The sequence below is a fragment of the Aspergillus mulundensis genome (genome assembly GCF_003369625.1).
Source record: "Aspergillus mulundensis strain DSM 5745 chromosome Unknown scaffold_0, whole genome shotgun sequence".
Taxonomy (NCBI): Eukaryota; Fungi; Ascomycota; class Eurotiomycetes; order Eurotiales; family Aspergillaceae; genus Aspergillus; species Aspergillus mulundensis.
The window spans coordinates 3933348-3959516 of record NW_020797888.1 but is presented as its reverse complement, the minus strand read 5'-3'; the positions used below and the strand labels follow the sequence as shown (position 1 = coordinate 3959516).

General features: G+C 53.6%; 8 protein-coding genes across 8 annotated transcripts; 4 read left to right on the top strand and 4 right to left on the bottom strand.

Moving 5' to 3' along the window:
- Positions 1-1540: 1540 nt before the first annotated feature.
- Positions 1541-2389, bottom strand: DSM5745_01039 (anticodon-binding domain-containing protein; the record flags this gene model as incomplete). Its single annotated transcript, XM_026743055.1, has 3 exons — positions 1541-1663; positions 1718-2213; positions 2334-2389. The coding sequence occupies 3 exons, from the start codon at positions 2387-2389 to the stop codon at positions 1541-1543; spliced, it is 675 nt and encodes a 224-aa protein (XP_026608900.1).
- A 747-nt stretch (positions 2390-3136) lies between these two features.
- On the bottom strand, positions 3137-5079 carry DSM5745_01038 (NADP(+)-dependent, decarboxylating phosphogluconate dehydrogenase; the record flags this gene model as incomplete). Its single annotated transcript, XM_026743054.1, has 5 exons — positions 3137-3577; positions 3627-4055; positions 4103-4554; positions 4612-4799; positions 5069-5079. The coding sequence occupies 5 exons, from the start codon at positions 5077-5079 to the stop codon at positions 3137-3139; spliced, it is 1521 nt and encodes a 506-aa protein (XP_026608899.1).
- Positions 5080-6438: 1359 nt separating this feature from the next.
- DSM5745_01037 (RNP domain protein) lies at positions 6439-7491 on the top strand (the record flags this gene model as incomplete). The annotated part of the gene is made up of 1 exon (XM_026743053.1): positions 6439-7491. One exon carries the CDS (start codon positions 6439-6441, stop codon positions 7489-7491), a length of 1053 nt encoding a protein of 350 aa, XP_026608898.1.
- A 2150-nt stretch (positions 7492-9641) lies between these two features.
- On the top strand, positions 9642-14708 carry DSM5745_01036 (putative ABC transporter; the record flags this gene model as incomplete). The annotated part of the gene is made up of 13 exons (XM_026743052.1): positions 9642-10178; positions 10224-10395; positions 10440-11343; positions 11391-11513; positions 11564-11662; positions 11709-11805; positions 11861-11888; positions 11944-12007; positions 12064-12705; positions 12755-12832; positions 12877-13214; positions 13258-13481; positions 13530-14708. The coding sequence occupies 13 exons, from the start codon at positions 9642-9644 to the stop codon at positions 14706-14708; spliced, it is 4485 nt and encodes a 1494-aa protein (XP_026608897.1).
- An 873-nt stretch (positions 14709-15581) lies between these two features.
- DSM5745_01035 (uncharacterized protein) lies at positions 15582-17311 on the bottom strand (the record flags this gene model as incomplete). The annotated part of the gene is made up of 2 exons (XM_026743051.1): positions 15582-16680; positions 16731-17311. 2 exons carry the CDS (start codon positions 17309-17311, stop codon positions 15582-15584), a joined length of 1680 nt encoding a protein of 559 aa, XP_026608896.1.
- A 428-nt stretch (positions 17312-17739) lies between these two features.
- On the bottom strand, positions 17740-19578 carry gmdA (putative general amidase GmdA; the record flags this gene model as incomplete). The annotated part of the gene is made up of 4 exons (XM_026743050.1): positions 17740-18270; positions 18326-18373; positions 18423-19256; positions 19303-19578. 4 exons carry the CDS (start codon positions 19576-19578, stop codon positions 17740-17742), a joined length of 1689 nt encoding a protein of 562 aa, XP_026608895.1.
- Positions 19579-20220: 642 nt separating this feature from the next.
- Positions 20221-22168, top strand: alkB (oxidoreductase, 2OG-Fe(II) oxygenase family; the record flags this gene model as incomplete). The annotated part of the gene is made up of 4 exons (XM_026743049.1): positions 20221-20503; positions 20552-21301; positions 21782-21973; positions 22044-22168. The coding sequence occupies 4 exons, from the start codon at positions 20221-20223 to the stop codon at positions 22166-22168; spliced, it is 1350 nt and encodes a 449-aa protein (XP_026608894.1).
- Positions 22169-23650: 1482 nt separating this feature from the next.
- DSM5745_01032 (Neutral protease 2) lies at positions 23651-25459 on the top strand (the record flags this gene model as incomplete). The annotated part of the gene is made up of 2 exons (XM_026743048.1): positions 23651-23912; positions 23958-25459. The coding sequence occupies 2 exons, from the start codon at positions 23651-23653 to the stop codon at positions 25457-25459; spliced, it is 1764 nt and encodes a 587-aa protein (XP_026608893.1).
- Between the last annotated feature and the right edge of the window lie 710 nt (positions 25460-26169).

The window sequence follows — 26169 nt, the reverse complement described above, 5'->3', positions numbered from 1 at the left end:
TAGTGCTGCTTCAACATCCATATCTCAAAGGGTCACTGCAGCGTATTCCCATGTCTCTGTCTTCGGTTACTGCGCGTTGGGCTCCTAGCGGACGATGCCTTGATCCATAGTCCTTCAACCCCCCCCCTGGCGCCCCTTCCACAAGCACAATGACCAGCTGCATCCCCAACCGCCGAATCAACTCGCGTCATTATCATCGGCTGCACAGGCTCCAGAGCCAGCGGACCGCAAGGTTGAAGCAGAAGCTGGTTAGCCCCTTCCCTCAAGTAGTAGGCAGCAGGACCCCGGTCCTCATGACTCTATACTTCCGAACGGCGGAACTCCTCTGTGCCACCACAGTCCGAACCCGTTGAGCGCACTCAGGGAGCTACGAGCGCAGAATCCGGGCATTGACCATCGCATCGTACAGCATGCCAGACAACACTCAGTCGTCAGCCCGGCCCGAGCCAAAGAAAGGAGGAAGGTAGGGGCAAAGCGTTACCAGATGGTATACGCAGCAAATAACGGGGTAAACCCGCCAGCTATGCATCCCGTCCACTGCGTCTACCCTAACGCTCGAGGAAATCTTCACGGACGTAGGGAAGGAAGTGAGTGAGTCCTGGGTTATGGTAAGGGCAAGGGCAAGGCATACGACGAAACCCTCAAGTTTCGCGCGCAAAAGGGCGCCTGAGAAGCACTGCCGTCGGGTCAGCGTAGAATCTTTTTGGGGCTGGCGTTTGCAGTGGACGGGATAATGTATATGTATATCTATGAGGTATGATGGATAAACCGATGGGATGAGATGCATTTTTGCTTGTTTGGACGGGCTGTCTTAAGGATGCATGGAGAGTCAGTCGTACTTCATAGGCGGGGGCAAGGTAGAGGAAGGACGACAGGGTGGGCGTGCAATGGGGTGAGTAGTAAAGTGATTTTGTATCTATTTACGAGCAGGTAGCAGAGGATAAGGATAAGGCATTCGAGTAGAGTAGATGGGTAGAGCAAGCTTGGGCGCCGCAGAAGGTGAATGGAGGTAAGGAGGCAGGCAATAAGACAAAAGTGGTAGACGGATGCATGGCTTTCTGGAACTGGAGATGCTTGAAGCACGCGGAGGCATCCTGGAATACTACCAAAGAAGTAGATTGTAGATTGAATGATATTCATGGATTGCTATGCTGTTCGTTAAGTGATGATATCTGATGCCGATAGATAGGAGCAAAGTGGGAATTGAGCTGAACCCCAAGCACAAGGACGAGGCTAACAGAACCTGAACATCATGGTCATCGTCGCTCAACATCCAATACATAGAGAGTTGTCCGGGGACTAAGCCTCTTCCGCTCTCGTTCTGCAACCACTACGAGACTCAGGCGATATCCTAGATTGTTGGTGAAGAGTCTGTGCTCCGCCCCATGCCACGTAGTGTGACTTGTCTGTCTTGCAAGAATATGTCCATTGAGTCGTATGAACATAGAAAGATGCGTTTATGTATCTCGGTCGTAATAGCTCGTGCTGGGCGGAGGCTCCAATTCGCCACGAAAGAGCAGGAAGAGTGAGATTTGTGAGTTCAACCACCCTTTCTAGGTCCCGCCGCTCCCGGGCCCGAAGCCGCCGAGCGGGAAAAGGTGTTCGCTGCACCTATCGCAGCGCTAGCATTTCTAAATTCGATCTTCTGGCGCTCCATTTCAAGCTGTGCAGTGTCAATAACATGGCCCTAATGTATGCGGATTGGAACATGACGTACCACCTTGCGTATCCGGGCCAGGGCAGCTGTGTCACCTGCATGCAGTGCCCGGCAGTCATCCGCACGGTATGGGGGCGCAACCACAACTGCATCGGCCACAATGATATTCGCGCCATCCCACCTCGTCGTCGGCATCGTGCGAATGAATGCATTGAACAGATCCTGCGCTTCTTGCGTGACTCCCTTGCCGCGGCGTGCCTCACCTTGCTGTAGCTTCGTAACTGCTTCCACCTCCCGCCTTCTCAGGGCCTGGGTATCCAGTGCATGCAGCGGTGGGACAGCATCAGCGAATGACGTCGCTTCACCGCTCTGGGCCGACTGGGGTAGAGAGAGGAGCTCGAAGCTCTGTATCCGTGAGATCGGAATGACGTGGTAGTTTCCGGCTTGGGTTTGTTTGCCGTCGGCGGTGTTCACGGCGACGAGGTTCGTGATCGGATCGGCGGCGAAAACGGTCCCCTCGATTGTGGACGAAGCCGGGTTGGTAGTGATGCGGACGCTATGAAGATATTGAATCAGCATGTTGCCCTTCTCTTGTTCATAGCTTCGGACGAGCTGCGGGGTGACGGAGTAATCCAGTTGCTGGCATGACGCAGGGACAGGTTGATGAGCTGCTTACCGCGCACCGAGTACATCGCTCAACGCCTGTTCATGAGGCACTATCGCACCAGCCATTCTCAGACTCGTGATACTTGACTCGAACTGACTGTGTGACTCCGACGCTGGGTTCGTTGATGATGGCCGCCGATGTTTCGTATTCCAGCAAGTACTGAAGTGGGATGGATCTCGTCGCCGAGTCGCAATAGCTCAGACAGATAATCAAGGCGACAATAGCAAAATCAGGCTAACAAGTTATGCAATCGAAGACCGAAACCAAACAATCAAGACCAATCCCTAACGCCGCCGGAACCGCAGTCGATGGTATGAGCCTAGCCGCCAGCACTCGAGGTGGGACGTCGCGGGAGCTCGGTCGGAAAGGAGTGACGGGAAGGCAAAGAAAGAAAGGAGAGAACGTAAAAAGTCCAACCAAACAAACAGGAGCAGTTTCCTAGGCTGCTGGCATGTAGGATATGGACGTAGGTTCGCTCCGTGCAGGGTCGCAGAAAGCAAGAGAGTCACCGCAACGCTGAGTTCGAGTTCGCCTGCGACGTTGCAAGGTGTCCCGATCGGGACTAGCCTACGGAGTGGAAAATCACGGTCCCAGCTACTGACGACATCTACAACCAGATACTCCGCATAGTGAACATTGAAGAATAAGATATTTCATAACGACCTAGATACATAGTAGGTCTCACTTCTTTTGAACATCAGGCATTATCATTCTATATGTTTAGAGTCGCGAGACTCTCGATTTTGTCTGGTCCTATAGAGTGTGTTGGTCCAGAAAGCTTCACGTCCAGCGCAGTGCATCAATGTACCAAGTTAAGCAGTGTAGGTCGAGGCGGAAACGTTACCGCCACGGCCGGTCCAGTTGACGTGGATGTCCTTGTCAACGGGGTACTTGTCGCTGGCGTGCTCGGGCTTGATGCGGAAGGTGTGGGCACCGAAGTAGTCACGCTGGGCCTGCAGCAGGTTGGCGGGGAGGACCTTGGTGCGGTAGCCGTCGTAGAAGGACAGAGCGGTGCTGAAGGCGGGAGTGGGGATACCCCAGAGAGCACCCTTGGAGACAACGTTTCTCCAGCCCTTCTGGGCGTTGTGGATGGCCTTGTTGAAGAAGTCGTTGAAGAGGAGGTTCTCGAGCTCGGGGTCCTTGCGGTAGGCCTCGGTGATGTCCTTGAGGAAGACGGAGCGGATGATGCAACCGCCGCGCCACATGAGGGCAATGGCGGGCTTGTTGAGCTTCCAGCCGTACTCCTTAGCAGCCTGCAGTTTGTTAGTAAATATTCTTGCGTAACGGGGTTGGGCAACGTACGTTCTGGATGAGCATGAAGCCCTGGGCGTAAGAGATGATCTTGGAGGCGTAGAGAGCCTGCTCGAGGTCGGCAATGAACTCCTCCTTGTCACCGGTGAACTCGGGGGTGGGGCCGTTGAGGCGCTCGCTGGCGCGGACACGCTCGTCCTTGAGCGCGGAGAGGCAGCGGGAGAAGACGGACTCGCCGATCAGGGTGACGGGCATGCCGAGGTCGAGAGCGTTGACAGCGGTCCACTTGCCGGTACCCTTCTGGCCAGCCTTGTCGAGGATCTTCTCGACCATGGGGGTTCCATCGTCGTCGTTGAAGTAGAGGATGTCACGAGTGATCTCGATGAGGAAGGAGTCGAGAACACCATTGTTCCACTTGGCGAAAACATCGGCGATCTCCTTGGAGGAGAGACCGACACCGCGCTTGAGGATGTCGTAGGCCTGTAACGATCAGTCTTGTTCGTCCCCACAGATTCTCGAGTCCTTACCTCGCAGATGAGCTGCATGTCACCGTACTCAATACCGTTGTGGACCATCTTGACGTAGTGACCAGCACCCTCATCACCGACCCAGTCGCAGCAAGCCTCGCCGTCGCTCTTGGCGGCGATGCTCTGGAAGATATCCTTGATGTGAGGCCAGGCCTCCTCGTTACCACCGGGCATGAGAGAGGGGCCGTAGCGGGCACCCTCCTCACCACCAGAGACACCGCTGCCGACGAAGCGGATGCCCTTCTCCTTCAGGTACTTGGTGCGGCGGTTGCTGTCGGGGAAGTGGGAGTTACCACCGTCGATGATGATATCACCCTCCTCGAGGTGGGGCAGAAGAGACTCGATGAACTGGTCAACGGGGTTACCGGCCATGACGAGGAGCATGATGCGGCGGGGGCGCTTGAGCTTGGCGCAGAATTCCTCTACGGAGTGGGCACCGACGATGGGCTTGCCTGCGATCAATTAGTGCCTGCTGATACCTCCGGATGCGCCGGAATCTGCAAACTCACCCTTGGCCTCGTTCTCAAGGAAGCGGTCGACCTTGGAGGTGGTACGGTTGTAGGCGCAGACGGTGAAACCATGATCAGCAGCGTTGAGGATCAGGTTCTGGCCCATGACGGCCAGACCGATGAGACCGAAATCAGCACTGGGAGTGATTGGCGCCATGAGGCTGGCAGCAATGCCAGCCAAACGGGCGCTAGACGTCAGTTACTCAGTCTATGGCAGGAATACGAATGAGGGGTAATGCGTCGCTTGGATGCCGTTGCTGGCGGGGTTGACAGCTTCCAGCGTCCCAGTATGACAGAAATACTCCGCGAGCGCATTCAGCGAGACTCGGAGATTTCTGCAATCCCCCGGTTTCTGCACAGAGCTGTATACACAGCTTGGTATAGAAAGCCGTAGAGCTCGCGAAGCACTCGGCGAAGACAGGTTTTGCTGGGATAGAAGTGGGTGACTGTAACTTACACGGCGCTCATGATGAAAATGTAGGATAGAGAGGTTTAGTTAGGAGGGGTATAAGAGAAAACGCGGAGTGGTATAAAGCACGAAGAAAGAGGAGAGAGTTGTTGAGTGAGGGAGGAAAAAGAAAGGAAAAGAGCGAAGGCCGACGATGATATGCTGCTCAGTCAGGATTCAAACGGAGCAACTCTTCCGTCATGGTGGGACGAATTGGGGCGGGGCTCAATGAGGAGCAGAGTAGTCCGGTTTCTGAGGCCGTCTACACTTTGTTGAGGCATTTACTTTACAATCTACCCATGTCTCTAGAGCGCGGCGGCTGAGACTTTGCTCAACAGACGCCGTTACCATGAGGCCGTCTGTTTGCATGGACTTGATGGTTCTGACTGCATGCTGGGGGGGCGTGATGCTGTCTGCGATAGCGGGGCAGATGGAGGGGCTCTGACTGATCTATGACCCAAACGATTTATTTCCCAGAACGCACTCGGTGAAGGACCTTCGACGCTGGGCGGATAAATCATCGCCGGCCAGCTCAGCTGTTGCTGATGAAGCAAGCTGATCAATTCTTACTGATCTCCTCACAAGCAGTCAGTTCATCCGGAGTCCCGCGTTATCAGATCCTCTGCCTCGTTGCGAGGGTATCGTGGCTATGATCTCATCACTGTGCTTTGAGCTGAGCTCAGAGCTCCCGTAGACACTTCACCGTACTCTCTGCCTGCCGACAATGTTCACAGCGCGGAAAAGAGACAATCTGCTTCTCTCTCGAGGTAATCCGCCGCGGAGATTTCTGGGTTTCCAGCTCATTTCCGTCTCCGAGGACATCCCTGAAGAACTCCCTTGATAACCGCCGACAAGACCGGCTACTGCATCCATCCCAAACAGGCTTAGAGTGGGGGTGCCGTCACAGCCTCGCGCTAGCCCTGTCTCGAGCTCCGATAACCGGCTTAGTCACAGGCTGTGGCTGGACCACGTCACGTGGCATTCCGCTCCTGCGAGTTTCTACGGAGTTCGAGAAAGCCAAGTGCGTCTTTTCCGCTGCCCAGGCCGTCCATCCAACTTTTGAGGCCTGACCGATATCAGGACCTGCCTTCAATTCACTGCGCAACACCTCGCTACAACGTTGAAAACCTACGATACCATCTCGGGAAATCTAAATACGCGTGTACTTACAACTCGCTACTTCTTCAGCCTCTCGCAGCTTCTTAACCTCTCACATTCGACTCAGTCGCAGTCATTTCTTGGCCGCTTCCTCCAATTCGGATTCGGGACTTCTCAGGCGTGACGTCTGGCGTATGACTGCTGCGTCAGTCAAGCCCTGAAGGTACGTGTCTACGCGACGCTCATATCATCCACCGCCTCTATAAAACTCCCCGTTCATCATGTCCTTTCCGCCGCCTCCAGGTCAGCAACCTTCATCGCTTCCTCCGCGACCACCTCAGTCTACGAACACAGGTTCACAGTATTCGAACAGCGGATATGGCGGGGGCTCTCGTCCCGGCGGCTTTGGTGCCGCTATGGCTTTCGCACCTCGTTCCGTAGCCTCCCAACAGCCGTACCGCACTAGCAGTCCTGTCGTTGCGGCTCCGCCTGCGATAACAAGCGGTTATTCGACTCCAACTACTACCGGCTACGGCAGCTACTCTCAACCGCAGCAATCATATCAAGCTGGTCCTTCATACTACGGTGCGTCGCAGTACAACAATGCCGGTACAACGTACGGTCCCGCGATTCCTCACATTCAGAACCCGTTTGCGCCGTCGGGAAATGACCAAAATCGCGGACGGAACTCCGGGCTCGATCCCGAAACCGAAGCACAAATTGCGCAGTGGCAGAGCGCCTATGCCAACAAGGATGACATGTCTTCTATGGGCAGAGGCACCGTTCGTCGAGAGGGAGCTACCAGTACACCTGGCGCTACCACTGTCTACACCTCGTCCGGCACCACACCCACTACCAATACACCTCCCGTGGGGTCAGAGACACAAAAGACCGTTGCCCGCTCCGGTGGCGGTCAAAATTGGAATGACTCGACGCTGCTCGAGTGGGACCCGGCTCATTTCCGTCTGTTTGTCGGTAACCTTGCGGGCGAGGTCACCGACGATTCTTTGTTTAAGGCATTTGCAAAATACACATCCGTTCAGAAGGCACGTGTGATCCGCGACAAACGCACACAGAAGAGCAAAGGTTACGGATTCGTCAGTTTCAGCGACGGCGACGACTACTTTTCAGCCGCAAGAGAAATGCAGGGCAAGTACATTGGCTCGCATCCAGTTCTCCTCCGTCGCGCAACGACCGAGATCCGACCGGTATCCAACAACAAGAATAAGAAGCATGGTGGAAAGGGCGGCGGTGGTAATCAGGGCTCCAAGGTGAAGCACGACGGAATCAAGAAGCCTGGAAAGACCAAGGGGGGGTTGAGGATCCTGGGTTGACGGGGTTCCTTCCAAATTTCTAATGACTTTCTTTGTACCATAGACTGTTTCAGATCCATGAATTGGTATTCTACATCTAAACTCGTCACATTCGTAGCCAGTCTCGTGAACATCATTGTATATAAACATCCAAAACGCCATGTACAGCAGGCCCGCTCGGGGTTATCGAAATGTAAGCAGAAATGTAGGGTGGATATCGTCAAATCATATGCAAAAGGTTTTGGGTATGCACGGCGTGCCAGGTATATGCAAACGTGGTTGATGCCGGTTGGAGGAGGAGGAGGTAGGTTCGTGTTCGTTGCAGGGGTCGTTAGGCAAGGCGGGCAATAATAACCCCCGGCCGGGTCGTATATCGTGGATGGATGGGTGGGTGGGCAAGCAATCGTTTCTTTTCGTCCCGTTTCACGTCGTGTCGTAGTCGTAGCGAATAATAGTATAGCGTAGCGATAAGGTAACAATCCCTCTCTCCCCCTCGAATCGTCGACTCGAAGAAAAAATCTCGTGGATGCAGTAGGGATGGTAGATCTAACCACCCTCCGTGCTCTCCTCATCGACGGGCTTCCGGCGCGCAAAGAACGAGACTTGGTGCTGGTGCGCCCAGATCAGGAAGCCGATTATGATGAGGATGATGAAGAGGACGATCAGGATGACCGCGACGGTCATGTTGCGCTGCATGGTTGCGGTGGTGGGTCGTCAGACGAGGGAGTGATAAGGATAATGATAAATGGATAAGAATGGATGGAGGAGTTGCTACCTGCTGGCAGGTAAGCCAGATGAATGGGTAGGTAAGGTAGGAGATATGGATGATGGAGTCAGTCCTGTAAGGACTTCCTCCGCAAAAGGCTCGAGTCAATCTACCCCGTGTGAAGGGATGGACGATATAAAGGAAAGGAGAGGAAGGAGAGGCGAAGAATGTGGGTGCAACATGGTCGAGATTTAAAGGGGATTCGAATAATGGCGCCAGGCAGGGCTAGAAGCCCAGCCATGTATTTTCAAGGCTCTTTGCTGGCGTTGTTGTTTTGGCGGGGTGGCTGGGTATACAATGTTTCCGAGGCTCTGATTGGTCGCATTCGGGGTTAAGCTGTTGTTCGCTAATCGGGCGGGTCCCAGCCTCCGCATTTTTGGATCGGAGTCGGACACTGTCAACGAGCTTGAGGAGCTTGGACAGGGGGAATAGTATTATAATCAAGACATAATGATACATGGGAATCGAGATACAGAAGACCATGAGAAGAGAAAAGGTTTAAAGTCTCGAGTCTTCGAATGTGGCATTCATTGGTCACCAGCTGGACGAGATATATATTGCTGATAGCTGTGGTCGTGCTAGGAAAAAGGGAAGCAACTTCAAAGCTTTCTGAGTTCAATAGGTCAGCTTGGTTATATTCTTGTTCAATGAAGCGTGTCCCTGTACCGATACTACAACGATTGAAGCCGACAGAACCCCGAAGTATATGACCGGGAACTGGACTATGAAGCCGAGAGCAGTCTAGAACAACAGGGACGGGGTCCGCGGGGAGAGGCAAAATCCTGATGGAAGACCCTGAACATGGAGTAACCCTTGCAAGCAATCATTTGACTCCTCCAGGGCTGCCAATTCATCGGCTGACTCGGCTGGCCCAGGCGCAGTTCTCATCGACCAGGGACATGGTTCACCAGCAATCCGGCACACGAGTCAGTCAGCATCATCACGATGAGGCAACTCTTGGCTTGGTAACTTGCTCTGGCGAAACAAAGCTGTCTTGGCTTCTCCAAGATAGACTTGTAGACTGGATCGCATCGAAAATGCTCGACGGTGATTGTCAGATCTGAAGCTGGCGACGGTGATGACTTCATCATGACCACACTTCGCAACACATCCAACTTCCGACTCCGAGCATTCTAACAGTCTTCGGAGCCTCGGTCGCCCGTCTCCCTCCTTATGCTGGCTGTCAGCTGTCACATTGAATCTATGCTTCCTTTATGATGGATTGTTTTCGGTCGGATTCCCACGAATTAGTCCGTTCTTATGCGTTCGAGTCAGGCCCGGACTTAAGACGGCGTAGCCCTCTGTGATATCATACTTGTATATATTGGCCTCCTGTCCCTTACCTCTGAGCATTCCTCCATGTACCTGACGGACAGTTGATTTGCTTTCCATACCATCCGCCAGAATGGAGAAAGACTCCTACCCCGGCGACCCACCCAGGGACTCAGAGCAACACTTGCGCTCCTCCACAGCGACAGACTCCACCTCTGATACGGCATCCCTTCCTTCAGACCCCGAGGGCGAGAAGTTTGCGCCTATCCAGACAAACCAGTCCAGCCGCAGTCGTAATGGGACTCTTACTCGCAGACGCACTGCCGGCGGGGGACCTCTCTCCAACGACGAAATCACGCATGCGCTGTCGCATCGGCAGACAAGCTCCACCTACAAAGGGGAGGAGGATGATAACGAAATCGTCAGGCTGGTATCCCGGATGTTCGGCCATGAGCGCAAGGCCAACTCCGACGAGGAGCAAACGAGACACCATGGCGTGGTTTGGAAGAACCTTACCGTCAAAGGCGTTGGATTGGGCGCTGCAATCCAGCCAACAAATGCGGATATTTTTCTGGGACTGCCGAGGTTGATAAAGGGGCTTCTTACGCGAGGGAGAAAGGGAACGAGCGCGGGTAGTGCGCCGCTGAGGACGATTCTAGATGACTTTACTGTATGCTTCTTTGCTCGAGGGTATGACCGGCACTAACTGTCAAAGGGCTGCGTTCGGCCGGGAGAGATGCTCCTCGTCCTGGGCCGGCCAGGGTCTGGCTGCTCGACATTCTTAAAAACGATAGGTAATCAGCGATCTGGATATAAGAGCGTTGAAGGGGATATCCACTACGGTGGGACAGATGCCGATACTATGGTAGACAAATACCGCTCGGAAGGTATGTTCGTATCCTATAGGATGTTGTTGATGCTGACCGAATAGTCTTGTATAACCCAGAAGAGGACCTCCACTACGCCACTCTGACCGTGAGAGAGACAATCATGTTCGCTCTGAAGACTCGGACGCCGGACAAAGACTCACGCCTGCCGGGAGAAAGCCGGAAGGACTACCAGGAGACCTTTCTATCAACAATCGCCAAACTATTCTGGATTGAACACTGTCTCGGAACAAAGGTCGGTGGCGAGATCGTCCGCGGAGTCTCAGGCGGAGAAAAGAAGCGTGTCTCAATCGGTGAAGCCCTGGTTACGAAAGCTAGTGTACAGTGCTGGGACAACTCCACCAAAGGACTTGACGCAAGTACTGCGTCCGAGTACGTGCAGAGTCTGAGGAGTCTGACCAACATGGCTCACGCTTCGACCCTGGTCGCCCTTTACCAAGCATCCGAGAACCTGTACAAGCAGTTCGACAAGGTACTGCTGATCGAGGACGGAAAGTGCGCATACTTCGGACGCGCAGAGCACGCAAGGGAATACTTTGAGAACCTTGGCTTCGAATGTCCCCCGCGATGGACAACTCCGGACTTCCTGACGTCGGTTAGCGATGTCAACGCTCGACGGGTGAAGAAGGACTGGGAGGACCGCATACCCCGTTCCGCAGAGGACTTCCAGCGCGCATACCGCAACAGCGAAGCCTACAAGGAGAATTTGAGGGATATCGAGGACTTTGAGCAAGAGGTCAAGGAACATGAAGAGGAACGGGAGGAAGCTCGAAGAAAGGCGCCAAAGAAGAATTACACTGTGCCATTCCACCAGCAGGTCATGATTCTTACCGAACGGCAGTTCAAGATCATGTACGGAGATCGAGGAACGCTCATTGGGAAGTGGTCGATCCTCACTTTCCAGGCGCTCATCATCGGGAGTCTGTTTTACAACCTGCCCACCACTAGGTTCGCACCAACCCCTTTGATACATCACAACGAAACTAATAAGACAGTGCTGGCACCTTTACGAGGGGCGGGGCCATGTTCTTCGTTCTTTTATTCAACGCCCTTCTTGCTCTTGCGGAGCTGACGGATGTCTTCGCACACCGTCCTGTGATGTTGAAGCATAAGAGTTTGTGGGTGGCTCACACAACCACCAATCTACAGATACTGATTACCGCTCTAGTTCGTTCTACCGGCCTTCTGCGTACGCTGTGGCTCAGGTCGTGGTTGATGTACCCATAATTTTTATTCAGGTCACGCTGTTCGAGCTGATCGTCTACTTGTTTGTTCTTTGCCCCGGGTGTTTCTACATTTGCTGACATTACTAGTATGGCCAACCTTCAGAGAACACCGTCTCAGTTCTTCATCAACTTTTTATTCATCTTCACCCTCACGATGACCATGTATTCATTCTTCCGGGCTGTGGTGAGTTGGAACTGCAATAGACCGGCGCATAGTGCCATGCTAATGAGATGCAAAGGGCGCCTTCTGCGGTTCGCTAGACGTTGGTATGTGTAATCTTGATTATGGAAGCTAGGTACCGGTGCTAACTACAATCCCAAGCTACGCGTATTACTGGGGTCGCCATCCAGATTCTGGTCGTCTATACCGGTTATTTGATCCCACCGTACGTAATTCTTTTGGACCATGGCTCCAACGATGAAGAAACTAACAGATATCAAGTTGGAAAATGCATCCGTGGTTTAAGTGGCTGATCTGGATTAACCCTGTTCAGTATGCCTTCGAAGGTATCATGACGAACGAGTTCTACAACCTGGACATCCAATGTATTCCGCCACAGATAGTGCCTGATGGCCCCGATGCACAGTCTGGTTACCAGACCTGTGCTGTTCAAGGAAGCACGCCAGACCAGCTGGTCGTCCAGGGTTCAAACTACATTAGAACGGCCTTCACCTACAGTCGGTCCCATCTGTGGCGCAACTTCGGCATCATCATTGCCTTCTTTATCTTCTTCGTGGCTTTGACCATGCTCGGAATGGAGCTGCAGAAGCCCAATAAGGGTGGGAGCTCGGTAACTATCTTCAAGCGAGGCGAGGCTCCGAAAGAGGTTGAGAAAGCGGTCGAGCAGAAGGAGAAGCCGAACGATATAGAGTCTGGTTCTCAGAGCAACCCCTCTAATGGCGCGACTTCGGATGAGTCTGGTGAAGGGGTTGAAGGTATTGCGCGGAGCGAGTCCGTCTTCACGTTCCAAAATGTCAACTATACCATTCCTGTTAGTGGCGGGAAGAGGCAGCTATTGAAAGACGTGCAAGGCTATGTCCGCCCAGGGCGACTTACTGCGCTCGTTGGAGCTTCTGGTGCAGGGTGAGTCCCAAAGCCGCTTGATATAGTATGCAAACTCACGATCCTCCAGGAAAACAACCCTCCTTAACGCACTTGCCCAACGGCTAGACTTTGGCGTTGTCACTGGAGACTTCCTGGTTGACGGAAAGTATGTAACCCTAACCCAGGTTTATTACCTGCTAATCATTCCAGGCCGCTTCCGCGAAGTTTCCAACGAGCCACTGGCTTCGCCGAACAACAAGATATTCACGAGCCAACCGCCACTGTTCGAGAAAGCCTTCGTTTCTCTGCGCTCCTTCGCCAGCCCAAGGAAGTTCCCATTCAAGAGAAATATGACTACTGCGAGAAGATCATTGACTTGCTGGAGATGCGGCCCATTGCTGGGGCCACGGTCGGAGCTGGTGGGACTGGACTGAACCAAGAGCAGCGGAAGAGACTTACCATTGCCGTTGAGCTGGCGAGTAAGCCCTCGCTGCTGTTGTTCTTGGATGAGCCGACTTCCGGCTTGGACTCTCTTGCTGCATTCAATAGTAAGTTATTCCATGATGACCATGGTCCATACTGACCAATTAGTCGTCCGATTCCTGCGTCGATTAGCGGATGCTGGACAAGCGATCTTGTGCACCATCCACCAGCCATCAGCTGTGCTGTTTGAGATGTTCGACGACCTGATCCTGCTCAAGAGTGGCGGCCGAACCGTCTACAATGGCGAACTCGGTCAAGATTCGTCCAAACTGATTGAGTATTTCGAGAAGAATGGCGGCAAGAAATGCCCCCCGAATGCCAATCCAGCAGAGGTATGTCTCCCAATGCTCACCATATCTGCTTCCCTAACAAGTGGACAGTACATGCTTGAGGTAATTGGCGCCGGAAATCCGACATATAAAGGTCAAGACTGGGCCGATGTCTGGGCCGACTCAGAAAACTGCAAGAACCTCACCGTTGACATCGACAAGATCATCGAGACCCGCCGGAACAACGAGAAGGAGCGCAACAAGGACGATGATCGCGAATATGCAATGCCGATATGGACGCAGATCATGACCGTCACAAAGCGCTCCTTCATCGCATACTGGAGGACACCTGAGTACAACATTGGCAAATTCGCCCTCCACATTTTCACCGGCCTCTTCAACACCTTCACCTTCTGGCACCTAGGCAACAGCTACATCGACATGCAATCGCGCCTCTTCTCCGTCTTCATGACGCTGACCATCTGCCCACCCCTAATCCAGCAGCTCCAACCGCGCTTCCTCCACTTCCGCGGCCTCTACGAGTCCCGCGAGGCAAACTCCAAAATCTACAACTGGACCGCGTTCGTAACATCCGCCATCCTCCCCGAACTGCCCTACTCCATCATCGCAGGCTCAATCTACTTCAACTGCTGGTACTGGGGGATTTGGTTCCCTAGAGACTCCTTCAGCTCCGGCTTCACCTGGATGCTCCTCATGCTCTTCGAGCTCTTCTACGTCTCCTTCGGTCAATTCATCGCCGCCATCTCGCCCAACGAACTCCTCGCCTCTCTTTTGGTCCCCTGTTTCTTCACCTTCATCGTCGCCTTCTGCGGCGTCGTCGTCCCATACATGGCCATGCCAACCTTCTGGCAATCCTGGATGTACTGGCTCACCCCCTTCCACTACCTCCTCGAAGCCTTCCTCGGCGTCCTAGTCCACAACATCCCAATGCAGTGCGTCGAGCGCGAGGAATCCTTCTTCTCGCTCCCCCCGGACCAGAACTCCTGCCAGTCCTACGCGTCCTCCTTCCTCTCCCAGCCAAGCGCAAGCGGGTATGTCCGGGACGCGGGGAACAACATGTGCGCGTACTGCCAGTACAGCGACGGCGACCAGTTCGCGACGAACTTCAACGTCTACTACAGCCATAAGTGGCGCGACTACGGCATTTTCTGGGCGTTCGTGATGTTTAACTTTGCCGCGGTGTTTGCCCTCTCGTGGCTTTATTTGCATGGTGTTAATGATGCGAAGAGGTGGGTTAGTAAGAGGAAGGCGAGGAGGAGTGGGTTGTAGATAGGTATGGTATATTGGGTGGTGTTTGTCTGTATACAGGGACGCGGACATGGGCCATGACCCAATAGGGTTGTTTTGAGGAGGTCAGACTAGTGCACAGTCTTGTACTATACCAATGGATAATGTGATATACGATATACAGTGCTAGAAGTGCCCGATACTTAGAGCAACAGTACTTAGAGCAACAGTCAATAAAAGTATATACAATACTAGGGCTCGATAAGACGCCATTTCTCCGTGTCATCGTTGGCGAGGTAGAGAGTTGCAGGAGGAAGGCTTCAACCTTCGACCTCGCACTCTTCCCTTCCAACTCCATCGCAATACCGTACCACCTGGAGTCCTTCCTCGCCTACTTTTACGATATGCAAGGGTCCAGCACGTAGACCATGACATGACACGGCGCAAAGTGGGCATGAACAGTGCGATTGTACGTCCTTAATAGCTACTTCGGAGACCGCGGAGTGACGAGTACGTACGTACCTACGGAGTACTTGAAAGGCTTTGAACTGGGTTGGTTGGATGGGTTATGGCCTGTATCGATACAGATGATCAGTTGGCGGGGAGAAACGGGCTGCAATATCTGATTGTATATCTAGGGAAACCCCGGTCAATGCCGAGTCTGCACTATGAGTCTGAGTCAATGTCTATGAGTATCCTAACTATAAGTCTGAGTCAGTAGCTATGAAAGATGTACATGGAATGGAATGAATATGAAGATTGATAGATTATAAGAAGCTAGTCGACTAGTAACGTGTAGTATAGTAGGTAGGTATGTACAACGAAACGGATACATTCACGGTCCCGATGCTAGGTCTGGAAGCATACTATATAAGCAATTGCAATTGTCATATAGCAAGACAGGGTCCGTCAGCGTCAGCCTGTTGAAGGAGTTGTCGGCGAAAGCGTTGATGGCTGTCCGTGTCCGTGCTGGTGCCCGTGCATATGCCCCTGGGCCTGTGCTTGCACATTCTGAACAGAATGCCAGGGGCCCGAACCAACCGCACCGCCTTGTGTCGCGCCCGCAGACTGGTCACCGGCGGTATTCGGGTGGTGTCTGCCGTTCATCAGGCGCTGGCGTTTCGCTTGCGGCGCGGTAATCGGGCTTTCGTGCGTCATGTATGGCGAGGTTTGGGCGGCGTTCGGATTCTGGATCGGTGATGGGCCGCCGGGGCTTGCAGTTGACACAGATAGCGGCTGTGTTGTTCGCGGTTTGCCGTCGGCGTTGGCACTGGCGCTCGCGCTCGTGGGCTCGTCGGGCAGCGGGCTAGCAGGGCCGGCTCCAGCGCGGCCCATTGTCCGATCGTGCATGACGACGCGCTTCCATTTCGCGACGACGTTCTCGTAGTCCCAGCGTGCGGAGCCCGGGCTAATCTGGCTTTCCTTGGCGTCGAGTTCACGGGCGACGTCGCGGGGTAGAGGCAGGGTTTCGGGTGGGAAGAGCGCGAACTCCCGCGGCCATTGGCAGTTGCCGAGTTTTTCGACCTGGGATCGAAGCTGGTTGGCTTCTTGCTGGACGCGGGCGAGCTGGTCGTCGAGCGACTTGCGTTTTTCGGCCTCGCGAGCGAATGCGCGCATGATTTCCAGCTGCCATGCTTCGCGACGCGATTCGTGGGGGAGCGAGGCCCAGTGCTTGAAGGCGAGTTCGAGGTGGCGCTGGCTGAGTTCTTCGTGCTGCTGTGCATTCCGCTGGATCGTGGTCGCGTCCATTCCGAGAGTAGATTTTCCGGGGTTCGTGGAGGACTCGGCGGCGAGCTGGTCGGATTGCCATTGTTCGATTTTCGCGTGGATCGCTTGTCGGACGATGTTTAGATGGTCTTGGCCGGGAGGGTCGAGAGGGAAGGATGTATTCGAGGGGAATGGGCTCGCTGTGAAGAGCGTCGGCGGCGGAGGCAGAAGTAGGAGGCAAAGGGAGGGGAAGGTTTGGTTCTGGATTTCGAATTCGAAAGGCGAGATGCGCGGTCGCGTTCGAGACCTAGAAGCATTTAGTATTTTTTATAGTATCATCGCGGACGATAGACGTACGTCGCTGCTTTGATGTTATCCAGGACCTCGCGCAAGGCCAATTCCAGCGCTCGCACGGTGTCCGGGCTGGTGCTGGAGCCTCGACCTCCAAGATCCGTAGCCGCTAACGATCCCACCCGAGACTGAGAAGCAAACCGAGACATGCCCTGCTCCTGCAGCTGGTTCGGATTGGGAATGTCGTTGATGACCCCGGTCGCATGCCACGTCGGCGTATTGAACATCATCCGGATGGGCCCCTTGCCGCCGGACTCGCCAGCTTGGCCCGAATCCAGCGACCCTTTGGCCATTCCTCGCTCAGGTGTATCCCTTTTCCCGGTGGAAGTCCTCGCCTGCCTTCGTGTAATCCCGCTGCGAATGCGCCGGATCTCCTCGACATCGTGAATCCCGTCGGGTTTCTTCTTGAAGAGAAATTGGTCGAGGTGGCGGCCGAGCGAGGAGGAGGTGAAGGCTTGGTTGCAGTACTGGCACTTTCGATCCTTGAGCGCTTGGTTTTTCGACGAGCCGGCGTGGGTTGTGTTTTCCTCACCGGGACCAGAGTCCTCAGGAGTGTCGGCCGGGCGAGATGACGCGCCGTCGTCCATGGTAGCACAAGGGCGCGAGAATTCCGTTGGTCACAGGGGGGAGTCGCGGTGGAACTGTGAGAGAGACGCGTGGACGTGAAACAGCAGGAGCAGCGTTAGGTCAATTCTGCAGCTTGATGATGATGCATGGAGGGCGTGGGTGAGACTGGGCGGACCGGAGTATGGCGCCCAATGGGAGGGCGACGAGAGAGGAAAGCTTGAGAAAAAGAAGAACAATGGAGAATAAAGGGGAGATTGCGATGAAAGAGAGGACAAAGCGGGAGCTGGGGAGGGAGAGGAGGTGAGATTGTTGGGAAGGAGGGAGAGGAGAAGACAAAGTCGAGCAACACAAGAATCTTTGATGATCGTCGCCAAGCTTTTGCTTCTCTGCGGCCAGGACTGAAGCTACAGCTCAGTAACCACTCCATTCACTAGCAACCACTTCTTAATTATCTACTGCTCACTGCTGAACCAACATACTCCGCCAAGACAAGCATCTTCTCCTCCTGCAGTCGTCGTCCAAACATTTGGACCCCAGCCGGCGCCCCATCATACACATCTGCATCATAGTTCTTGTACGATTGCTCATCCAATTCGCCCAGATACTCTCGCGGGACATTCAAATCGACATTCTTGTCGACGGTCGTAACTGGAATGACCACACTGCTGTAGTCCAGCACGTTGATGACCGACGTATATCCCACATGGGTGTACTGAGTCGGGATCACGGCGGCGTGGGGAGCTGCGGGACAAATGACCGCGTCGACCGGTCGTCCTGTACCGGTGAGCTCGGACGTGGAGTTCCAGTACTCCATGTAGAGCTTCTGGTACTCGCGCTTCGCAACGTTGACTCTGGCGATATCCGAAGCTGACTTTTGAGGCAGTCCGCTAGCCACTAGGAGTTGTGGCGCGGGCTGTTCTCCGGATATACCGAAATGGTATTGGACGTCCGCGCCACCGTCGAAGTTGTAAGCGGCATTCTGGGGTTGTTAGCTACCTGTATTGCACATCGATTGAAGATGGGATATGGCGTACAGCTAATTCAACCCCGGTTTTGTGCGATGGGGGAGTCCACTCGATGACCTGAACGTTTCATGTTAGCGATGGTCGAAAGTACGAGAGTCGAACTCACCTTGTGTCCGAGTTGCTCGAGTGTCTTCTCGACCATGTCCAGAGCCCGTGCAATCGGAGGATGGGGCTTAACAATCCCGTCATGCTTCATTATGGCAAAGGCGAGCTTCGACGGATCCTTCGCAGACTGTTCCACCAACGCGCGCGTCTCCTGCTCAATCTCGCCCCTCCATGGTATTTCATGTACAAGCGGGTCGTAAAGCCACGGCTGCTGCCCGAGGACTGCCTTGAAGAGCAATTGCAAAGAGCGCGCCGTGCCAGCAAGTGGTCCGATAACAGAAAGAATAGTATTCTGACCGTCCATGGAGTTTGCAGCACCCTCGTACGGTATCCGTCCCGCCGACGGCCGGATTCCAAACAGCCCGTTGAACACTGCAGGTATACGCACGCTGCCACCGATGTCCGTCCCGAAACCACCTGGTGATCCCTTCAGCGCGATGAGTGCCCCTTCACCACCGGAACTACCTCCGCAGGCGAGAAGTCTGTTCTTCGGGTTGTTCGTGTACGTGATGATGTTATTGACCGTTTCTCCACACATGAGCGTACTTGGAACACTCGTCTTGCAGTATAGAACTGCTCCAAGGTTGCGCAGCTCACGGACAAGCTCACTTTCGAAGACTCGGCTTCGGGGGTCGTCTTTCAGGCCCTGGAAGGTGCCGATCCATCCGACATAACCCATCGTGGTTTCAACGCCTTTGACGTGGAATTGGTCCTTCAGACTGATCGGAAGACCGTGCAACGGGCCAAGAGGCTTCTTGTGGTCTGCGAAATAGGCATCCAGCCGTTTTGCGTCTTCGATAGCAGCGTCGAAGAATATCTCGTGCAGACAGTTTACCTGTACAAATTAGCCAGTCATCGTTGGTGTCCGGGGCTTAGCGTACAAGTTGGTGAGCAAGAGCGGCACGGTGGCAGAAGGCTTCAGTGACTTCGACCGCGGTCCATTCTCCAGTGGTCGTTTTCTCGGCAATGGCGTACGCATCAAGCTCGGTGATCTCGATTTCCCGGGGGTTCAGGAACTTCTGGATATATGGTCCTGTCACGTCGCGAAGCTCCGAGGCAGAGGGAATCGGTTCCTGAATCCTCCACTTTTCAGGGATGGCATCAAGCGTTGACTGGCGCTTCGTATTGGCCAGGGATTTCCAGGCGGTAATGGCCATGGCCAAGGATGGTAATCAATGTTCAGTTGTTGGAATACTCCTCGTTGGAGACGGCCATAGAGGGGGTGCCTTTCTCAATATATATCCTCGGTGGTAGGATACTATCTGCTCCATCTGGTACTCCCCGATAAGCAAGATTCGGCGAACATTCGCGGGACTAGCCCTCAAAAGGGCAGGTCGATAACATTCTTACCCATGGAACAGTTACATAAACTTGGAGCACTGCTGACCCCCTCGGCTACTTCCCGGGGTGCTCGTATTTAGCCGGCTCTGGCGGGGTGGTGGGGATTGGCCGTCATCTTATCAATCGGCGAGATCGGACGGTCTCTGAAGGATTGATAAGACAAAAAAAAAAAGACACTAATGATAGGCGCAGTAAAAGCAGGAACTACTCGGCGCCCGAATAGCGATTAGAGCCGTGAAGATGCTAGGAATTAAATGGTGCGTTTGAAGAAGACACCAGGAGGAAATGTCAACACAGGCGGAGTCAAAGGCGGTCAGACAAAATTGCCGGATTTTTGGCGGAAAAAAACACCAAGTCCCAGATCGCCGAGGCATCTTCAAGCTGGCAAAAATCGTTGAGATCATGCAATAATCTGATTACTACATTGGAAACACTATCGCTGGATATATACTGCTACAATGGCGAGGATTACGAGTCTAAACGCCCATGAGGCCCCTCCAGATGCCGTGAGGCTGCGCTACAAACAGTACTCCAAAGCAACGCCTTCTGAAGTCGAAGCCGATACGAGCATTGTTGACTTGCAATCCCTGAGTCCAGATAACCTTTCCTCAGGCATGGTGCTTGTGAGGAGTATATCCGTTGAGGACCTTCAGCCGGCTTTCGGCGAGTTCATCAGGACATCAGCGGCTCATGATCCGCCCCAACAAAGCATTCCAGTCTATACTCACCAATCTGTGACTGGTCAGTGATAGCCGAACTCTAGATGTCAGGGATACTGACATGTGGTAGGTCTTCTCATGGTTCCGTCGTTATTCCCACCAGCAGTACAGAAGGAGCTGCTTACCCGTCTGTTTCATCGGGACCTCTCAAACAGTGCACACAAGACGAATCTTCATCTTCACTACGACATGAAGTACCCTGTGCAGGCAAACGGAGTCACTGAGTACCGTGATGTGACCGCCTCTCTGGACGAATCTTCGAACCAGCGGGTGATGTCTCTCTTCGAGGACAGTCAAACGCGGACATTTCCCCCAAAGGATCCGGAGGTGCATAAACCGCTTACCATGCAGGCCGTGTTGAACAAGAAGCTCCGATGGGTTACCCTGGGCGGGCAGTACGACTGGACTGCAAAGGTGTATCCGGCTGAGCGCCCGCCTGCTTTCCCCGAGGACATTGCGAAGCTCCTCCGCGCAGCCTTTCCAGAAACAGAGCCCGAAGCCGCCATCTTGAATCTGTACTCTCCAGGCAATACCCTGAGCCCTCATCGCGACGTCAGCGAGGAATGCGACGCCGGTCTGATTAGTGTCAGTTTTGGCTGCGACGGCCTGTTTCTGATCAGCCATGATGACGGCCAGGGATGTGAGATTATCCGCCTGCGCTCAGGAGACGCGGTGTACATGGATGGGACTTCGCGATTCGCTTGGCATGCGGTGCCGAAAATCGTCCCTGGGACTTGTCCTTCATGGCTTGCAGACTGGCCTTGCATCCCAGGTGGTGAGCACGAGTCGCGCTACGAATCTTGGAAGGGCTGGATGGCGGGTAAAAGAGTGAACTTGAATGTCCGCCAAATGATGGCGGACACGAAATAGACAATGAATTCAACCATACTCGGTCTGATTCTCAACACCTGCGATATTACCAGAAGATGGCTGGGCTTACGAAAACCGAAGCTCCTCAAACAAAGCAATAGCAAGGACTTTGTTACGGACCACGGCCTTTCTCCCACGAGAGCGAGCGAAAACGAGCCCAGAAATGCGCTTCCAGTACGAGAAGGACGGACAAAATGCCGCGATGCTGTATGGGCCGGAATCGTGTTTCATGACCTTGGCGGATAGAGCGCACGCCTGACAACTCGGAGCAGCATTTATCGATATGTCACAGTGGCTACACTCCCGTATCACGTGGCCTCTCAACCATACATTTAGAGTGGCGCCACGGTTTTTAGAGTCTCTGAGATATCTATCGGGCTGTTGAGGGGTGACACGGTTGTTCTACGGCCATGGCCAGCTGACTGTGCAGCTGGTGTTTTCGGCGAGATCCGCATCATTGAAGCCAATCTCGAAGCCTTCAATGAGAAAGTTGGACAGAGCAAATTACCTGGGGCAAAGCAACGTCTATCTAAACAGCGTGACACTGGTGCTCACAGCGTCCGACACTTCAGCGAAAGAAACAGTTGCTTTGAAGGGAAAAAGTGCAGCGGCACAACAGAAGGTAAGTGTACCCCGACTCTATTGGCATTCGCATTGCAACGTCGTATAAGCTAATCTCGCTCTATTTACAGAGATTGAGCCTAGGCTCTCCCGTGCCAGTAACGCACCCGGTGTTGCCGACGCAATTCAGAAGCTACCTCTGATACGAGATGACGAAGGCTGCTCCTATGTCGAACACGCGAAGGCCGTTCCCTAGAAACGTAAATAGCACAAGACCTTGATGGCAGGCTTTTCCGTGCGAATGGCGTGTGATAAAGGGCAGGCACTACGAAACTACTAGTACTCGCGTCTATCAATCTAAGCCCAGCTCGGATGTCGTTTCCAGTGGACCTTCTCTGCGGCTCCTATACATCATAAAGTACTAGGACTGTCGGGCTATCTTGCCATATTGTATCCACCAGACCGGAAAGAGGAAACTCCTCCATCGACTGCGCCTGACGCTCTTTTGTTCAAAATCACTAGATTATCACCCATCCAAAGAGATGAAAAGCCTGTCTACCCTTTTCGCCCCGCCAAACAGTAATTTCGGCTGAACACTGGCACATCGGTCCTCGCAGTGGTTTGCATGTCATCGTCGATTTCATACAAAGAATCTGCCGCAATATTTGGAGCATGATGTTGCACGGACTCCCAATCGACGGCCGTGGCCGGACCGCACAGAGAATGATTCATTTCTTGTGTTCAATAGCCAACTGTGGAGTAGACGTTCGAGGAATGGCTGGCCTCACCAGCGTCGAGCCTCCGGCTACAGCCGGATCAACCAAAGAGGAGCCATGTCATGGCGGATGTTAGGATCAAATGTTGATCTTGCGGCCTGGCCGAACTCTTCGTGAGCTCGCTCTGAAATTCGCGTAATGGATTCCAGGCAACTGTGGCCCGCGGCCGCATCTTGATCCTGCCGTCATGTAGTTCCTCATGACCGCATCTTCGAGCTACTTCCATCGGAATGATCACGTTCACATTCAATGCTGTCCTCCCCATTTCCCCGCAAGGTTACACCCCCCTCAATCGTGGTTGCGGCATTCGACGTACATGAGTCGCTTGAATTGCAGGATGCTCTTGGGGAAAACGGCGCGGCGTACCAAGAAACTCTGTGAGTTGCTTGACAACGAATCACAATGAATGGCATACGATCTCTTTGAGAGTATCTTTGAGGTTGTGAGAGAATGCAAGCTGGGCGGCGGTTAGTTTGTAACAGGCGGCTGGCCAGACGCCACGGCGTGTTTCAGGTTTCTTAATCTCCGTGCAACCTGTCAAATCGTCGATCCCCAGCCCTAAAGGCTTGGAACGCGGGCTGGAATCAGGGCTCGCCACTGGATTGGCCCGTTTCTTGTCGTGTTTCAACCCTGAAGACCCTACAACGTCCCCTAGCCAGTACTCCTGCCCAGACCCTGATGTCCCATGAGCACGGCTCCTTTAACCAGACAAAGAAGATATTCGCCGAAACTCATCTACCTGGGGAGCTCGGCTCTGCCAAGGTTGTCTTTGTTTGATGATCTGATCCTGTGCCACACAAGGCCGTTGGACCGCTTTGACCTTGCGACTATGAAACAATGCCCAAGCAGCAGTTAGGCGCTTTACGACGGAGTATAAAATCCAATGACCCTGCCGCAGGGATACGATTGTTGTACCCTCACTCAATCAGTCATTCTTTAGACCGCGCTCCACTCTCCTTAAAATGGTGCTCCTTCGTTTCTTTCAACTGCTGGCAGTTGTTACCTTGGTTTCTGGAAAGCCGATTTTGCTCCCCCGGCAGGCCCAGGATGCATCGCAGGACGTTGCCCAACACTCTTTTGATGTGACTCTGGAGTCACTTGGAAATTCAACCGTCAAAGCGCAGGTCACGAATACTGGCTCGGATGGTCTTCGACTCGTGCAAAGGGGTGGTATATTGGACCAATTCCCCACGAAAAAGGTCACCGTCAAGGCCGCGGATGGTGGTGAGTTTCTTGATCCTATCTATTGAATTAGCTAACAAGATATAGATTCCGACCCCAAGTTCACCGGAGTTCGAGTCGAATACATTCTCTCCCACCTAACCGCCGATGGCTTCGTGCAGCTCTTGCCCAACCAAACTGTCGGATCTGTCTTTGATATCGCCGACCTCTACGAGCTTACCCCCGGCCAGGAATACACTGCCGCTGCCAAAGGCCTTCTCCAATACACTACGCTAGAGGACGAAAAGAAGTTCCTTACTTTCAGCTACAAATCCAATGATATCTCGTTCACTGCATCAGCCGATACGACTAGCGCCCTAGAGACCCGCTCTACCCTCGAATGCTCCGCCGAATACAATTCGATTGTGCAAGACGCTATATCTCGCGCGGCTGAAATGGCCACTGCTGCCGCGGCGGACGCTCGAACCGGTAGCGCCCTCTTCCAGAAGTATTTCAAGTCTACTTCGCAGGATGATATGGAGGAGGTCGCGGGTCGCCTTGAGGCTATTGCCAAGGAGGCGACGACAACTGGTCAACTCAAGTATTACTGCGAGCCCACGGCGGATGACTACTGCGCCGGCAATGTTGCCGCCATGATGTACCCCACCCTCAACAGAGTCGTCAATTGCCCGGGCTATTACTCCAGCACTAAGGTATCCAACTACTGTGGGTATCTCGACCAAGCAGCTATCACGCTCCACGAGTACGCTCACGCGGATGCCTTGTATAGTCCTGGAACTGAAGATATTGCGTACGGCTACGAGTCTGTCTTGTCTCTTGATACGGACGACAGCAAGAACAACGCCGACAACTTTGCCTACTATGCTTCTGCTGTCTACTTACAGTGCGACGCCAACGAGGAGCCAGGTGAGATCGGCAGCGAACTCGACGTCGATGTTGGTTCCGGCGGATCGGGCGACTCGGCCACGCAAACGCCGACGTCGACAGCAGAACCGACCAACAACCCAGAGCCTACATATACACCGGAGCCCACTTCTACTGGAACAGGGGGAACGGAAACTGGGACTGGCACTGGCACTGGGACAGGAACAGGATGGACCTGGCCTTGGGGTCAGGACAGTGGCAGTGGCACCAATGGCAATGACTACGGAACGGGTACAACCTCGAATACGAACCCGGGTTCGGACTCCAACACTGGGACCGGCACAGGTGGCTACGGCACAGGCGGAGGCTCAGGCTGGTCCACTGTCGTAGTAACCGCAACACCAACTGCCGCACCCGTTACGACGACGAATGGCGAGGAACTCTGGAACCTGAATGACCTGGTGAATTGGTTGGTGAGCATGTATTCGGGAGATGCTCAGACACAGGGCCAGACACAGGGACAGGGACAAGCACAGACGCCAACGCCAACACCAACGCCAGCGCAAACGGAAACTCCGACCTCGACCTCGGACTCCAATTCCGGGTCTGGCGATTACGGCGCGGAGACAGGACAGGGGCATGGCCAGGTGCAGGGGCAGAGTGCAACTGGCACTCCGGCTGCTCAAGCCGAGGACGAGGAGGGTGGGAAAGATTGCGATGAGTAGTGGAATTGTTGGCGTAACGACCAGCTCAATGTACCGAGGTAGGCTCGAAGAGCAAGCAGGCCGCCGTAGGACGGGGCGGCATAGCATAGCATACCATAGCATAGCCTTGATAGTTTACCCAAGTTTCAACAGAACCCTTTTCAATCTGATATCACTCACGATGACATGTTATCCAATCCAATCGACTCCGTAAATGATGGATACTATGCGCTTCTCGTAGAAGTAGCCCGCGAGCGGCCGCCTAGCCCGGGCTAGCCCTAACCTAAGCCTACATCCCATGGCCCAATGCTTACAGGTTGGATGGAAACGACAAGCGGCTAGTTAGATCGATGACGAAGCATGATGTCTTCTTATTAGTATCTTATCAATGTAGAAGCCGCTCTAGTAGGCAGTCAGCATTGACAAGTTCGTTGTTTGCTTCTTGTGATCGGAGTATCTAGCCCTGCATTGGGGTATCCCGATCCCGATCTTAGCGACGATCTCGGCTTCATTCTCTTTGTATATGGCTACCTGCCGTATTCTGGTGAGGACAATGGTTGCTTTGAGCTACTCCATAGGTACAGTGGACACAGATGAGGGATCCAAAGTGGTTGAATTGTCTTACCACTCGGCTTTGATGTCGTTCCTTCTCTACATACCATACCTACCTTGACCCCAGATTATAGTAGTCAACGTATCTAATAGCATTTCAATGCAAGGAATAGCTAAAA